Below are 17,648 nucleotides of genomic sequence, written 5' to 3'. Positions count from 1 at the left end.
TTGATTACACGAACTGATTCGAATTCCTAATGATATTATTATACCAGATTTATATAGCTCCTTTTCATGATAATTTTCATGATAACACGTTTACATATAGCACACACAGCGTGAAATTCATCCTCTTCTAGTACAGCGATGAGTGAGATAAAGCCCCCAGAACAGATAGAGAGAAATCCTTTTTAGATACAGGCTTGTTCGGCTAACTTAGCCTAGCTCTTTTCAAACAGACAGACCGCCGGCCCACCCATGATAATGAAATTTAAATTTTGTTTCTCCTTTTAATTCACTTGACTCTCTTTAGGTGTCATATAGTTGTATTTTTTGTTTTGTTTTGTTTTGTGTGCGTTTGTGTGTGGCCTTTTGTGTTTCTTTTTTTTTCATCTATGAATTTAGATGTAACCATTTTGCCTAGTAAAATATATTAAGCTCCGAGAAATGAAAGACGAATGATTTTATGTGTAATTGTACGGATATCAAACCCATCCTGTAACGATTGCCAAAGCTTCCAGTAATCATTTGGTTATACTCATATAGAGACATAAACGTGTCTAACAATGATGATCAGAGTTTTCAAGCTGTACAAGTTCAATTAATTGTTCAAAAGCAATTTAGTTGGAATATTATTCATATTTATAATCGCTAGCTGTGCATAATGTCTACCAGAAGACTCCGGCACAACAACTCGTCACATATAAATGCGTCGAGCTGACGGGGCGAAGGCATTGCAACACGACAGGTCGGCAAATAAAGGGTGCCAGAACGACATATTTTCTACACGTTGGAACCAAACTCCAAACTTGTGGTAGTGTTGGCTGGGCGGAGAAAAAAGCAAATTCGCTGATATTTAGTCCAGACCTCTTTCATATAACTATAACAAATCTATATATAATATTTAAAAAAAAAACTGTTGGCTTTATATTTAACATAATTGCTTATAGAGTATGTTCCCAGGCAAGGTTTGAGATCCTCAAATAATTCTGAATGTCGTTATGTTGTTTCACACAACAAGTGCAAAACATTTAATGACAGAAGTCTAATAATTTTAATTTTATGTGATTTTTACGTTTTACCATTAATATTTTTAAGGTTTTTTATGTACAACGCCATTGAACACGTTATTGTGTAGAAATAGGCGTTTAATCAAACAAATCAGTTTCAGTTTTAGTTTCAGAAAGCCACATATGAACCTCAGATATTTAACGTGATGTTTTTAGAAAATGTATTTTGATATTAAGACTGGTAAAATTTGAGTTTTTATAAATAAAGACACGAACAGCAATACGTTACGCCCACTTTAATGTCAAAATGTTTACAACAAAACCACAAACATTCATGAAATGGATTTTAACTTGCTCTATTGCAAGACGGATTTCATGCAAAGGTAGGACTTGAATGTGTCTAAAAGATTATCGTAAGGATTTTTATTTTCACTTTTTTATCAATCTAGTTCATTTCTATATATTATTTAAAACATAATTAAATAGTTGGTGAAAGTACTATGGTCGTGGGAAATATGTGAAAATAAGTAATGAAAAAAAATTGAAAGGTGATTATTGGACTTCTTAGGCGGACATAGGAGAAAGATTTTACCAGAACAAAATGAAAAAAATTCAAATTTCAGCGAAAATGGACAGTAAGCCGGTTTTTTTGTTTCTTTTTATTTATTTATCTATGTTATTAAGGCAAACGTCAAATTCCATGTCACATAGAACCTAAAGCGACCACCCGGCCATTTCTTTAGACATTGACTGGCACCTAGATAAAACCATTGACTATCCCTATGCTAGCTGGATAATGACTTTACAATTCGAGCAAGCAGGTCCAACACATTTTAAAATAAGAAGACGTACATTTATTGGCTACACAGAAAAGTCATGTCGTTATGACATGCTATTCGGTAAACTTTTTTTGAACCATTAAAACAAGCATTGTGTATTGAATATATGTAAAGTAGATTATTTTTACCAGTTCTTTTTTTCACCATTTTGTTTGTGCGGGAGTTGGCGGGGCTGGGGGTATACTTTAATACTAATATGCCTTGGAATGTGCTTTTGTAGAGCCTTCAATCGGCTAAAGAAATTTTAGTATCTTTAAATAGATATGTTGTTTTATGTTATATTATAATTTATTTCTCTCCATAAACAATTTGTTTATACCTGTATATAACTCCAGGTGAAGATGATTAAGTTATCGTGTCTACTTGTCATAGCTGGTGTGCTTCTGACAACATGCGTGGGACAATGTAAGTTGCATATTTACATTAATGCAGTTATGTTCGAGGTCTCCGCAATACAACTTTTATACAGTTATACACACATTCTCTCTCTCTGTTCTGGCGGCTTTATCTTACTCTGCCCTTCTGGTCAGATCGCTCTGTGTCTGTACTAGTTGAGGATAATTTCGCGCCCTGTGTGGCTGCAATTGCTATATGTAAAGCGCCTTTGAACGTGTTTATCATGAAAAGGGCGCTATATAACTCTGGTATAATAATAATAATAATAATAATGATTTCTTTTATTTAACATAAGGCAGACTCTGGAACCTACATAAAGTGTACCATTCCCGTATCTCGACCCTGTGCTTTAAGATGTAAACAACCATTTGTAAAATGTAAGCTTGGAGCAAAGTGGTGAAACATTTCTGCTAAACTTTTTCTCGACGGATACTTAAAATATTTGTAAAAAGTTGTCTCCCTTTGAAAATGAATGCCATTTTTATTTAAAATATTCGGGAAAAGTTGTCTCCCTTTGAAAATGAATGCCATTTGTAAAGAAATAAAGATAAACAATTGCTGAAAACTGTGTTCCACCTTATTATGCGAAATTTCACCATTCGCACGCTATTGCAAATGCATTAAAACGAACACGTGTAACAGTTCTTTGAAAATGGTGAGTTTTTTTAAGGTGACTTTCCGGAAGTGGGGCCGCTTTAGGCAGTCCATTTTCGGAATTCAATGTTTATATCTGTATACTGACACTTGTTTCGTAAAGTAATATACATATTTTACATGTTGTTCAATTTTCATGTCAAACAACTCTTTCTTTCTATGATTTAGTGTTGTTTGATTTTTGTTTCTCAAAGCGTAATTCTAAGCCTTAAAAGCAGTATTTTATTCTTCTCCAAAGAAGGCGTTTTTTCAAAATCTATAAAGCTAAAACTTCAAAACATCAACCACTTATCGGTATGGGAGAGTCGCCAAAATTATATCGTACGTATATGTAACGTTTCTAGGGTTCTTCGTTTTACACGACCACTTGAACGTTTTTACATTACGTCAACGTCACCTACGTTAGCATATTGCAGCGAGAAAGGAAAGTCAATTAATCTTTTTATCATTAAGAAACTTGTCAATTTGTTTATCTTTTAACGATGTAATGACTTAAACAGGTGTTTGCTATTTTTATCCGACGACGACAACTGATACTCTATATATCCGAATAAATCTGTCCAGAATATAGTATTATATCTGGCTACTTATATAAATCGCCAGATGATAGTATGTGTTGTTCACTTGTCAATAGTTCAAGACAGATTTGCCGGGCTAAATTTAAAAATGGGAGAAAGAAATCGTTTAAAATATGTTTCTGGTGTCATCTAATAAACACTAATAGAATGGCTTCGGACCTTGTATAATAGTTTCGTTTGACCACTGACCGGAAAGCCATTCAATAATTCAAAAGATATACTGCAAGTAGATATATTGTTCTCTTGCTTAACTGCTATTAAAAGTACAAATTTCTAGATTTACATAATTATACATTATTTGCTTTGGCTAAATCATTGTAGAATCTCTTCCGGTAATTTTATGATATGACTACATGTACCGGAAACAGATCTACTGTACAAAAAAGGACAGCTAATATAAACTCTTTCTGTTCTAGTTCAATTACCAAAGAGAAAGTTCAATGACGCGAGCTTTTGAATATAAATTTAAATTATATTTTTGTGTATTATATCTTTCACAAGATATATATTTATGCCAGTTATACTGTTAATTGTATTCATTAGGGCCGCTTGGTCCAGAATTTTACAGAGGCATGGACCAGCTGAACAGAAATCTTAACGATATGACGGTTAGACTAGAATCCATGGGAGAAAGAATAGCGAGAGAAAATGCGGCTCGACAAGCAAGCGGCATCTCGGTATCGCAGGGAAGCGTGTATGTTAGCAACGGCAACGGAGTATATATGACAGGAACTGGTGGTCTTGTGATGCAGGACGATATAAGAAGAGCACAAAACGGTATTCCTTTCGGGAACGGGGGTACGGTATTTATCACAGCCTCGGGAGGTTTAGGATATGCCTACAAGTAAGTTGAGTAGCAATCTTTACAGCAAAACATTTAAGAATTTGATGAGGCACATTTAGATTATTGGATTATTTAGATGGTAATACTCACATGTCACTCTCACATGTCTAATATTGCTTGGTAAGTTCCTAAGCAATTGTTTTGTACTTAAATAATATTTATTCTTCTTCTGCTTGTGATTCCAATATTATTGCTCGACAACAACGTGAATACTTGCTTCCTTTGTTAAAATACCCTTTTAAGGTTAAATATGAAAATAAGTACATTTTACTGTAACTCTTTTCAGATTTTAAAATGGAAGATGTCAAAATTACCTTAGTTAATACACGATTTTTTTTTACATTTACTTACTATTTCACATAAGCAAGCCGATCTGAGTTTAGATACAAAGTAAATGTATACCTTGACCCAAGCTTCTTGAATACTGTTATACACATTGTTTAGTTAATGTTCTGATAGGTCATACAGCACTTTCTTTTTTTATTATTTCGATACACGCTTTGTATACTTTTGTTTTGCTTTTTTCTCAGCTCTTCCGATGGGTCGTTCACAATGTACTCTTTAGGAAATGACAGTCCACCGCGTGGCTACATGTACCATGTGGGACCGCACAGGACGTCTTTCCGAAACTGGTGATCAACTAATTCACAGAAACTTTGTAAAGCAACGGAAGTCAAACAGCATCACAATATATAATAAAAACTGCAAGGAATTACATCACCGTGCATGATTATAAACTTGCAATGTACAAAGCTTCTGCTGACTTCCTAACGGTTTTTCTTCCTAATTTTCTTTTTTATATAATTTTTCAACAATAGATAAAAGGTAGTATTATACATGACTTTTTAAAAAGATATATTTGTAATGTTATTTTATTTTAACTGTCCATCTTTATGAGGGTCATTCTGGAATTTTATACAGTCATCGATCACGTAATTTTTAGATACTATAGTTAGTTTGAAAGCAACGTGCAGGGATTTTTAGTAAAACGTTTTTGTCATAAAATCAAAAGTTATGAAACATATTTCAACATAAATCAAAAATCGTTACTTAGTCTACTACCGCCCTATGAGACCTATAGAACAATGTATGAATTATGAACTTTTCTTGCAAGTTTAACAAAATTATAACAGAACAGAACAGAACAGAATTTTATTTCACTTGAACTAAAAGTTCCTCGTGATATAACAGAAAAAACGTTTTAAGGTTAATTTAAACTGAAATCACGGTTTTCTTCGGAAGTTATTATAAATACTCTACGTCTAGTTGGCATCATCTGTTTTGCTAGTGAGAGAGAGAAAAAAATGTGTTTCACTTTGGAAAAACACGAAGAAGAAAAACTGTTCTTTAACATATAGTGAATATGAAAAAAATACAGTTTTAAACTTTTATGTTTGTAAAGTAATTAACAGAAAGAAGGACTTGAACTGTTTGTTGCGCAACATCCAAAGTCGTCGTTTTGGTCCCGCACTGTGTTTTTTATATGTGTCAAATAAACAAGTTCGGTTATAAACAGTGCCACAAAATATTTCATGTCAGTCTTTGCGTGGATGGCTAGATTGTATAAAGGCAGATGAAAGAGTTAGGTGAAACGGAGCTTTACTTAGGATGTCCTACGACTGAAGGGGTGTCCGTTTTCGTGTACATGTTGATAGCAAATTATTAATCTTTAAAAGCATCTTACGGAATGACGCTTACAGCAATGCTTTATTCGAAAAATAATAATAAAAAATGTTTAAATTTTGTCTTAATTTTATGTACTGATCACTTACAGTAGTTAAAGTGAATTGGCGACATCCCTTGAAGATGACTTTGTATCTTAAAGCGATTTATGCGCCTGCATATAAATATACCGTTAAAGGGACGTATTACATGTACTTTTTCTGCTGACATTGTTGAACGCATATTTCAATAACCACAGAAACCGTTAATTGGAAATATGAAAACTTGTCTGGTACAAGCTGTGCTCTATCACTAGTTCAAAGACAGATTAGTTTATACTTATTTGTTTTAGCTCAATTGTGATGAAAGCTTCAAGCTTATTGGAACCACTCCCGAGTCCGCTTCTGGAATAAACCAGTACTGGTGTCATGTGAGAAGTCATGGTCGTGACCCCAGTGGACTCGAACCCACGACCTCTGGATTGAGCGGCCGACACCTAATCCACTAGACCACCGCTCCAAGTGTAATCGTTTACGTCCCTACAAACATTATTTAATGCACATTCTCAATGGCAGCTCCCGCATTCCTACCTGATTGAACTATTATAAGAGTATTCCACTCTAAATGGCCGCCGCGGTAGACGCCTTTCAACTACTTAAAGCTAGAATCACACTGCCCCGGATGGACTTGCGGATGAGGTCCGGATAGCATCCGTAACGTATCAGTAGAACTCCTAACTCATTCGTAAGTCATCCAGTGTATCCGTTCAGAAATCGGGGGAATCCGGGTGAAAGGGTTTGAAGTTTTGAACATGCTCAAAAATTTTCCACGGATAATATATCCGTGTGGAATCCGTAATAAAAACTAACAGTTCTGAAAAGATCGTAACAGATCTTAAAAGATCGTAACAGTCCGGAAGACAATCACTGTTGTCAAAAAAATACGAGTTTTAGTCCGGTTGTAATAAGGTTAATCAAGGTTCTGTTACAATTGCATTAAAGATTTATAACGTAACAAATTCGCAAACCCATTTTTTTCTTACACATGCGGAGCAATCCGGGTATGGGAATCCGGATCTCATCCGCAATCCTATCCGTGGCAGTGTGATTCTTGCTAAAGCTATTAAAAAGTAGCACTGTTTCGTGCATTCTCATCTCCATACAAGACGTACAATTCTTTCCTATTAAATTTGCTTTGTAGGGAAGTTAAATGGTTATATGAAATTGTCTACCCTTGCCTGAAATAACACTCGTAAAGGAAATTGAGCTTGAAAGTCGCAGCATGCTCAAATTGTACTGATGTGACATTTAATACGAACAAGAGCTGTCCGTAAGACTACCAATGCTCGACTATTCGAATCGTTGTCTACCCTAAATTTCAAAATATCTATAGAGTTTCAATCCAGTATCTGCATTAGTTTTGGAGATAGTTACTCGCACGTAAAACTTTTACCAGAAGATTTTACGTTCAAAAAGGGACATCATTTTGCAAAATATATGTCAAGAGTTTTTGGACTTGATGCTATGACTGTTTTATAAACCCAAAGAAACGTGTGAAGTTTCAATTCAATATCTGCGTTAGATTTTTGAGATAATAACTTGTATGCAAAACTTTTACCAGAAATTTTATAAGTCCAAAAGGGGCATACTTTGGTCAAAATAAATGTAAGAGTTATGGAACTTGATGCTATCACCTAGTTTTATAAACCTGAAGACACATGTGAAGTTTCGAATCAATATCTGCAAAGAAACTTGCATGCAAATCAGGATTTTCTAAGTCCAAAAGGGGGTATAATTTGCCCAAAATACATGTCAGAGTTATAGGACTTGATACTGTGATGTTGGTAATTGACCTAGAAAATAGAAAATTAGGCTTCAAAACTATATGTCTTTAAATAATACCTATACGTACTTGCATGCAAAACTTTAACCAATGTGTGACACCGACGCGTCGCCTACGCCATGGTGAGTAAAATAGCGCGGACTATTCTTCGAATAGTCGAGCTGAAAGCAGTATAACGCTCAATGCGTATTTTAATGAAGCAGCACAACTTAGTTTAATATTCAAATTTATTAGGAAGATATTTGACTGATAGAAAGGTAAACTACTGAAATAGACAAAATTGCTGAAAGACTGTTGTAGACTGCACTGTTCTCCTTATTGGTCGGATCATTGGCATTTACTTCCGCATCAGCATGGCTATCGACTGTGTGGTCTGTATGGGTGTCCCCATGAGTATGAGGCGTACCGTCCGAGTGTCTGTCACTGGCGGTATTGTCTACGTTCCCATGATCCGGATGTGTGTCACCATGTGTGTGTTCGGTGCCATCTGAATGAAGCTGACAGGATACAGCTATAATAAGAAGAAAGTTAAAATTATTCGTGAACTAAATAATTCATACCTAGCCACTATAATTCTTACAAGGACTTTTTTCTAATGAGCTTGAGGTTAGTGATTCTGAATCAGTACCTTTTGATAATTCTTTAATTTGCTTGATAAGGAAACACGGTGCACTTTATATAGTGTCATAGTAAATAAATGTACTTTTTTAAAGAAAAAATATTGTTACTGTACATAGTGATACGAATACAACATTTCAAAGTACCTGTTGAATTGTCTTTGAGTTTATTTTGTTTATACTATGTTAAATTTGAAATCATGAATTTATATCAAACCTTTACATGTAACAGATTTGGGCAGCTCATGATATCCTCAAGTGATACGAGCAATGCATAGCTCGAGTAATAATGTGTACGTTTGAATTGCGATATGTAAGATACATTATAATATTATTATTGTGAAATTGTAAATTATTGAACATTTTAAATAAATCTTACGTGCTGGGCATTTCATTAGTGATGAAAGCCCTTTAAGTGCTCTTGACATCATAGTGTGCATTATACAACCGGCTTCATTCCCACACCTACTCACCACTCCTTCTCGCATACAGGCTGTGGTATTGTCTAAAATACTGAAATAAAGATGCAAAATACAAAGATTGTGTCAATGATACTTCTTGTCTGATGACTACTTTGCAGCCAGTCTGCAATTTGAAAGATCACAATTACAGTCAATATGAACAATAGAGCCAACTTTCTCCGCTTCATCAGGAGAAATGTCATGACAAACAATAGGAAAATTAAAATAAAGGCATACAACACCTATGTCCACCCCAAACTAGGATATTTTTCAATTGTTCGCCAGCCATAGAAAAAGTCCCTATCTATTAATATTGAACTGCAGCACGCTATATCTGTTATACTTATTCATAATTTTGTCATTTCTAAAACATTGCGGAATGATACTAATTTCACTTGGGTAACGATTACATTTTACTCGGACTTTATCCTAGACTCCCTGTGTAAAATCTCAAACTTTAAATTAAAATAAAGGTATTAAATCCATATAATATTTAAATAAAACTTCAAAGTTTTGTTGTCTGTAGCATCATCCATGTGCCATAAAAAATCTTAATTTGATATCTATAATAGTGTGATATTTATATCTAAAGTCACTATATGTTGATTGTAAATATACTTCCTTATACCCAAGTGGAAACTGGCAGATACTCGAAAATGCAGCTGTCTGATTTGTCAGTTAGAACCCCTAATGTACGGTGATGTCATGATAAAGTTATGAATAACTACACCACATACGCTTGAGGCCGGTCCCCTTTCTTCCTTTGTCCTGCCAACTGTCAACTAGTATACAAGTGGCGAACGAAGGAAGTTTCAGTTATTGCAGAATGAATAATTTTAATATGTCTATAGGTAGAATAAATTGCTTACTTGCACCAATACCCTCTCATAGCTGTTGAATTCAAATTTCCCGCCTTTTGTTGACTATGTAGTGATGATATCATTTGATTTTGTTTTATGTGACATTTTGTTGACTCTTCTATAACCTCTGTCTGATTCCAACATGTAGCATACTGAAGGATGTCTGAAAGTACATCATGCATTATGATGAAGGAAAATGATCAGACAGCAATAGCTATATACATTATATATTAGAATTCAGAAATCAACGCTAAAGAAATCAAGATTTAAAGAACATACTCCCTTTCCTTTGCATCGCCTTTCTATACTTACAGTATAAAAGGATGACTTTACAGATTGAAAGTATTGTATGTAATATCTCATAGAACCACTATAGTATTTATTTACAATAATCATTATTAACTATTGAAAACACTTTCTTAATTACGAAATAAAAAGCAACTACCCTTTAATAAACCACATCTTGTTTCCAACACTTTTGTCTACTATTTTGATATCGATTTTTATAATTGTATTTAAATGCTTTAAATGAAGGGGAGTGGTGGTTTAGTGGTTAAGATGTCAGCCGCTCAATCCATGGGTCTCGGGTTCGAGCCCCACTTGGGTCACAGTCAGGCCTTCTCATATGACAACAGTACTGGTTTTTCAAGGAAGCGCACTCGAACTAAAATAAATGAGTATAAATTAAATACTTCTGTGCACATAGGCAACATTTAGTTTATTTTTTATGCAGTTATATAGTACCTTGATACCCTTCCACGCACAGGTACTCGATCGTATTTTCTATTGTGCCAAACGTCATAGAGAAAACCACGTCCCGCCTGCATTCAGCTGCCTTTGGTTGGTAACAAGCCTTGAACTCACCCAGTGCACTGAAATAAGGCATTACATTGCATGGAAATAAAATAAATCATTGCACCGAAACAAAATATTAAGAAACTGTAAGTTCAAAAAGTACTTTGTTTATGTCACTTTTATATTTTAACATATTCTTGCTTTTTATATTAAACATTTCGGCAGAACAAAAGATGTAAACGGCCAGCTTTTTGGTATATACATTCAATCTCACAAAGATATATTATAACGTTGAAGGAAGAATGGAGAATTTCTCTGCAAGTATTTTTATTAATTTGACAAATATATAATTATAAGTATAATTTGGTAACTAGTACAAAATTGTGCAATCCCTTTGGGATGTTTGTTAATTTGTTGGATATTATATGAAATATTTGATCGAAAAAAGTAACTGGTATTTTTCATCAAACTATATGCTCAAACATTTATATATGTTTTGTATGTTTTTGTTTTACTTTTTAGCTCCACTATTCGGAGAATTCGGCAATCTTTGTTTTTCTTTGTTATATCTTACTGTAACTTCACATTAACATTGTTCAGCACGCAAACAAAGTATGTGCAAGGGCTGGGCCCGTTACCAAGTTCAAGGTCACCAAGGTGTTATATGTCGGTTATTTTTAAGGTTAAAGTTTTTCGGCAACCTTTGTTTTTCTGTCATATCTTTGTTACTATTGCTTATATCTTACTGTAACTTCACATAAACATTGTCCAGCATACAAACAAAGTATAAGCAGGGGCTGGGCCTATTATACAAGGTCACTAAGGTGTTATAATTAGGTTATTTTAAGGGTTTTCTGTCATATCTTTAGTCACTATTACTTATATCTTACTGTAACTTCACATAAACATTATCCAGCATGCAAACAAAGTAAGTGCAGGGGCTATGCTCATTATGCCTAAGGTCAAGGTCACCAAAGTGTTAAAATTAGGTTATTTTTAAAGTTAAAGCTTTTCGGCAACCTTTGTTTTTCTGTCATATCTTTGTTACTATTGCTTATATCTTACTGTAACTTCACAGCATAAAAACCAAATATTGCAGGGGCTGGGTTCATTATACCCAAGGTCAAGGTCACCAAGTTGTTATACTTGGTATTATTTTCATGTTCAATTTTTGTCGAAAGCTTCGTTTATAGACATATCTTTGGTACTTAAAATATAATGACTTGAAATTAAAATTTCTTTATAATCATCATCTGCATATGTGGTTACAATCCCCATAGCCCTAATTGTATTTTTTTGACAGAATTATGCCCCTTTCATACTTAAATTTATTTGGCAATCTTCGCTTTCTGGATATAACTTTTTTACAATATCGGATAATGACTTGGTGTATCTTCCTTTTAAAGTAGAGGTCTCTTATTGAGACATAAATTCATTTTACTGTCAAACTGCCGAATAGCGGAGCTCGCTGTCTTACGGATAGATCTTGTTAAGTTTTCTGTGTATTACAACACTGAGTATCTACATGTAACTAATTTGCACTCTGTGTTTTACTGCTTGAAATTGTAGATTTCATTTTCCTCTACATTTGTACCATATATTCCCATACTAACGGCCTCGTAGCATTACATTATGCGAAAGGGGCATTTATTAAGGCTTTCCAATATGTTTAAATTAATTTTAGTAAATGTATACTGTAAATCCAACTTGTAATGAATGAATTTAAAGAATTATAGCACTACCCTAGTGTTAATATTTACTTATGATCTTAACTAACTTTTTTTTTTCAAAACAAAATGGAAGGACAGGGCGGCATTTATTGGGGGAGAGCGTTAATTAGGGAATATACGGTACATTTCGTGACTTCCCTATACACTTTGTTAATACTTTTTTTGACAGTTTGTAGAAGACATTTGTCTCTTTAATTGCTTTTCCATACGTTTTACAATAAAACTGATCTTCAAAAACAACTTGATGCATCGTAATTGAAATATAACGAAGAAACGCATTTACGAGAAAATTGAATAATTATGCTCTATACTTTAAAACACGACATTTTCTCGATGTTTGAAATTAAGTATTACAAATTGTATGTACAAGTATCTTTTGTGTTCAGCTGTTGTTAGTCATACGACAGACACAATATTTCAATATATAGACGATATTTGTTTTTATTATCAGTATATATATGATGTAAAACATCTTTCACGTATAAACAAAAGATTTACTTTGAAATTCACCGGATGAAGGGCGCCTCCGTGGCCGAGTCGAGAGGTTGACTTCAAATCACTTGCCCCTCAAGGTTGTGGGTTCGAAACCTTGAGTCGGGTTGAGAGTTCTTACATGTGACGACACCACCCAGCTAGCTTACCAAAGGTTGGTGGTTCTATTTAAGTGCCCGTTCGTGCCTGACAAAATGCTCAGTGGAGCATCTTCAGTCTTCTCCTATCAACAAACGCTAGAAATTCGCAATACGAGCTATTACTATGACAGTGTGCCGTTAAGGACACAATACGCGCGGAAATGGTATTTTTGAACATTTTTAGTTTTTTTTTTCATAAATTCATTATACCTTCCTCTATCAGATGCTAAACGAATGAAATTAAAAGTGCAAAAATAAAACTTAATCTGACGACTTTTAAGGATAAATAATAAATATTACCATAACACGTTTTTAATAAGAACTTCTATGCAATAATTGTTCCTTGCATCAGCTAAGCATTTGATATGATTAATGTGTAATAATAATTCTGTGGTCAATCACTAAAGGGGTCGTTCATGTGAGTTCCATTGCTTTAATGTAATCCGAATTTTATAGGCGACTTTAACCAGGTAAATATAATGGGTCTTGGTAAATATGACTTAGCATGTGTAAATAAATGTGAATAATTTATGAACAGTGAACGAATTAAAAAAACAAAACAGGTGTATCGTTTGTGGTAAATAAATAAAGGACGTTCAGTCTTTGACGAAGAAGAGACCTAAGGGTTTAATTCATCTAATACATTTTTTCTATATTCAAAACTTGGTGAAGTGTTTGAAGTAATGCAGCTTCTTAACTTAAAAATAGAATTTCCATAAAAGTTGGTAGTCTGTTTCTTTAAAGGGTGACCGTAAAATTGATAGGCAAGTGATTTAAACAACCTTTACTACTTGGCCAGGGAGGCCCCTCTAAGTTGTAGCTGTAATATATATTTTATATGCTTTATATGAAGAAACTGTCATTCTCTTGTATATACATTGATGAGACGAATAAATATATGTACCACTATTCCTAAGCGTGCAAGTGCAGTTCCGTGCCAGTACATTTACAGTTTGGCAATCTTTATGTTTGTACAGGTATTTTTTTAAAGTGAACCTAGATATATCCGAAAACCTAGAAATTTTGCATATGAAGGTCTACATGTATTTCAAAGTCCGCGGCTGTTCACTAGCTCAAAGAGCTGCCCATTAGGCTTTACACATACATACAACTGCTTTGAATGAATATATATGCAGTGTCGCTTCTTTATTTATTCACTATCTTGTGATATTTCTAATTCATATATAGATATCTCAAATGCTTTGATATCACTAATCCATTTTGTGATATTTTCAGTTCATTTTTGGATATCACACATGTGATACCAAAGAATATATCTGGTATCATTTTTGTGCATGAATTATTGATATCTAGAATCGAATTTAGCATAACATAAAATCAAAAATATTTTGAGATATCCTTACATGATTGATTTATTTATATCAGTGATTTATTTTCAGATATCATAAAATGACTCTAGAATATCATTAATTCAGGGATATGATAAAAATTCGTATTGAGTGATATTCAATATTCCATTTTCTGATATCCTTAAATCTTTTAATGAAATCTTTGAATCATTTTACTAAGGTATCATGTCATATCAAATGATTTTAAACTATAAAGTGTGGTATTATTAAATTCAGTATGCCGTTTTAAGATAACACAAGATATATTATACCATAACATAAATAAATGATGATATAAAATGAATTTAGGATATCATAAAACAGTGAACAAGCAGTGATAAGGTCCTATGGATATTTATTTTCTAAAATTGCTGCATGCTTCTACTAAACACTTAAAGAAGTTTGCTCTGCTAAGAAATTCGGGACTTAAACAATAAATTGTATTAATTGTACTGATGTTATAAATGAGAAAATTCATATATATTATGCACGTATTGCATGGTTTGCAGGGCAGTAGTCAAAACTATTTGCCTTAAGTGCTAAGGACAGGAAGTTTTTCATAATAATTTTTGACTACTGACCGGCAGTCATTCAGGTAGTGTTTTATTACATGATAATCATTGGATATTTTTCAAATTCACAGTCTTAAGTTCAGCTCAGCAAACCCGAGTTTAACTATAGACCGGTCAAAAGCACAAATCATGCGATTTATATTATGAGATGCTTAATATAGATATGTATATGAATATTGGCGAAGTATTAGTGGTAGTAACAGTGCAGTGATGACTGTTTTATATGTAATTAGTAATGAAATAACTAAATGACATGATTGTGACGTTAGATCATCCTGACAGTATGATACATACATGACGAACTTGATTGATTATTAATGTGCAATTAATGTAGACCAATCTTGACAAATATGTACGAGAAATGTTTATTGGTTTTTGTGCAACACTAAGATTTCTTTTGGCTTAAGGGAGAGTTAGGGGTATTGAACCTTTCATTGCCTTTTTGAACAGTTTCAGTCAAACTTTATTAAATTCATTTTTCCGGCGTTATACCTTTATTTTTTTATCTCTGAGAAATGATGGTCGAAAAAGTTAACATTCTAGTCAATACAAATATTTCTTCATGCTTTCACTTTATCTTATGCTACGTATAAAACAGTGGTATTGTTTTGTTTTGTATTGTTTTTTTTTTATTATTATTATTATTATTTTTACAAATGTTATAACAAAAATACTTACCTTAAAACTGTTTTGTGTATTTTATATTTCCTTTTTAAGTATTGTTATGCCAAAATATTTTTATAATAAAGGTAAGTTGTATGGATGTGTGGACATTTATTCTCTGCTAAAATAAATGGTATACAATTGGGACTTACCCACACAATTTCTGTAATTGATCCACTGTCGGTATGGCAGATATACCGTCCGTAATAACGCTAGCATCACTGCTTCGGCTCAAAATTTCCGTACACTCGTTCACAGCAGTCATATTACAGGCATTTGCCATTTCTAAAAATAACCAACAAAGTCATATCAAATTAGTTCCAAACAGAAAATGATGTTTCAAACATGGTTCCATCTCTTATATTAAATCAATTTTAGAATAAATATTGAGATATTTAATTTAAAGAATGACTACATCTCACATAAATCAATTTTAAAACATTTTTTCAGATTATCAACATAAAAAAAGAAAACATTTAAATAAACCTGAAATTATTGAAAAATCGTTTGATTTTTCTTTGCTTTTTTGTTCCTTTACTAAAATTATTGCCGATAATCATGTGAGTATGATATATTTACTGATTTTTAAAATAAAATAACGCAAAATTATATAATAACCAAAATAGATATTACCTTTCAAAAGAATTAATCCAAAACATACCAGCTGTAGAAACTGCTTAAAATTGTACGGAGCCATTTTCGTAATATGTGTAGATATAATATTGATATTTCCTTAAGTATCTGATTACACCGGAGTAATGTTAAAAATGCCAACTGAAAAAGAACACGTATTGTCCACTGGTCTCTAAAATACTTTGATGATAAGTAATATATATTGAGAATGAATAATCAGTTAACCTAGGTTTTACGTAGTTGGCTAAAGAACGTTTGTAACGCTTTGTTTACAATCTGTCAATTTTTTTGTAGGAGGCCCGTAATGTGAACGTTCTGTCCATCTCTTTTCTCGAAACCTTCAGTTTTTTTTTAAATACTGAAACGATAACAAGAAAAAAACTCTGTGTAAGGTCGATTTATCCCCACTGACGGAGACAAAAGGAAAGAAAGATAATTAATGGACGGTAACATGTGAAAGTTGAGCTTTTCTAAGGGTTCTATATTTTCATTACTTTAAATTTGACTGTTTTTATATGTAATTACAGCTGTTTTGGTCTCCGGGTAATACCAGTAAGCAACCTGACCTGTTGTTGTTGTACTTCTTGAGGTTGATTTTTTTAATATTTAGTTGAGATAAATTCATCGTCATATTAATATTTGATAAAAGTTTGGATACACTATGGACCAGAATATTACAAAATGAGGTTTAGATAAAAGTATTCCAAATTGCAACGGCTCCTTACATCCTCAAAATTAAAAAGGTTCCACCAGTCTTCCATTGAATGTATAAACCTATATTTACTTCTTAGAATTCAAAGAGGATAAAGTACACACCTAGTAAACAAAACAGTAATTAATATAGTGCTTTCAAAGATACGTGAGAACGGTTATAAACGATAATTAAGTTTGTTCCTAAACGTTTTTGACTGAACAATAATACGCTGCAAAACTGATAACGCAATTCCCAGCTAACTTTGGAATTTCATTATAAATAATATTATATATTATATATAATACTCGGAGGCTAATGTTATAACACACATATGATCCACGCCATGAGAAAACCAACATAGTGCATTTGCGACCAGCATGGATCCAGACCAGCCTGCGCATCTGCGCAGTCTGGTCAGGATCCATACTGTCCGCTAACAGTTTCTCTATTTGCAATAGGCTTTGAAAGCGAACAGCATGGATCCTGACCAGACTGCGCGGATGCGTAGGCTGGTCTGGATCCATGCTGGTCGCAAATGCACTATGTTACTATTCTCATGGCGCGGCTCATTTATGTTTTGTTTCTTATTAAAAGCTATTGAATGCAAACATTTTAGAGACATGGGTTATTAACTTAATTGTTTTGTTACAATAAGTACTCATGTCTGATTAGCGTTTCCCTAGTTCTACATTAAAGAGTAACTTGAGCAGTATTTCAAATTATCATGTCTCAAAGTAGTTGAACCTCCTTACGTATCATTTAATAAAGTAGCAATTCAGTGCATTTACCTCCACAAAAAATGCACAAGCGGATGTGTAATACATGT

The 17,648-nt window shown here is 33.3% G+C and overlaps 2 protein-coding genes across 3 annotated transcripts; one reads left to right on the top strand and one right to left on the bottom strand.

Annotated features, from left to right (window-relative positions):
- Window positions 1-1,298: 1,298 nt before the first annotated feature.
- On the top strand, window positions 1,299-6,057 carry LOC123546846 (uncharacterized). Of its 2 annotated transcripts, none has more exons than XM_045333460.2 (4): window positions 1,299-1,384; window positions 2,176-2,245; window positions 4,012-4,312; window positions 4,843-6,057. In XM_045333460.2, the coding sequence occupies exons 2-4, from the start codon at window positions 2,182-2,184 to the stop codon at window positions 4,946-4,948; spliced, it is 471 nt and encodes a 156-aa protein (XP_045189395.1). In that variant the 5' UTR covers window positions 1,299-1,384; window positions 2,176-2,181; the 3' UTR covers window positions 4,949-6,057. The 2 variants fall into 2 exon arrangements, with proteins under 2 accessions (XP_045189395.1, XP_045189396.1); XM_045333461.2 differs by having other exon boundaries at window positions 1,372-1,414.
- A 1,972-nt stretch (window positions 6,058-8,029) lies between these two features.
- On the bottom strand, window positions 8,030-16,383 carry LOC123546845 (uncharacterized). Its single transcript, XM_045333458.2, has 6 exons — window positions 16,129-16,383; window positions 15,648-15,780; window positions 10,499-10,626; window positions 9,764-9,917; window positions 8,813-8,946; window positions 8,030-8,327 (listed from the first exon to the last, which is right to left on the bottom strand). Exons 1-6 carry the CDS (start codon window positions 16,190-16,192, stop codon window positions 8,047-8,049), a joined length of 894 nt encoding a protein of 297 aa, XP_045189393.2. The 5' UTR covers window positions 16,193-16,383; the 3' UTR covers window positions 8,030-8,046.
- Between the last annotated feature and the right edge of the window lie 1,265 nt (window positions 16,384-17,648).

The sequence above is a fragment of the Mercenaria mercenaria genome, chromosome 9, assembly GCF_021730395.1.
Source record: "Mercenaria mercenaria strain notata chromosome 9, MADL_Memer_1, whole genome shotgun sequence".
NCBI lineage: Eukaryota > Metazoa > Mollusca > Bivalvia > Venerida > Veneridae > Mercenaria > Mercenaria mercenaria.
This window is presented reverse-complemented; position numbering and strand designations above follow the sequence as displayed.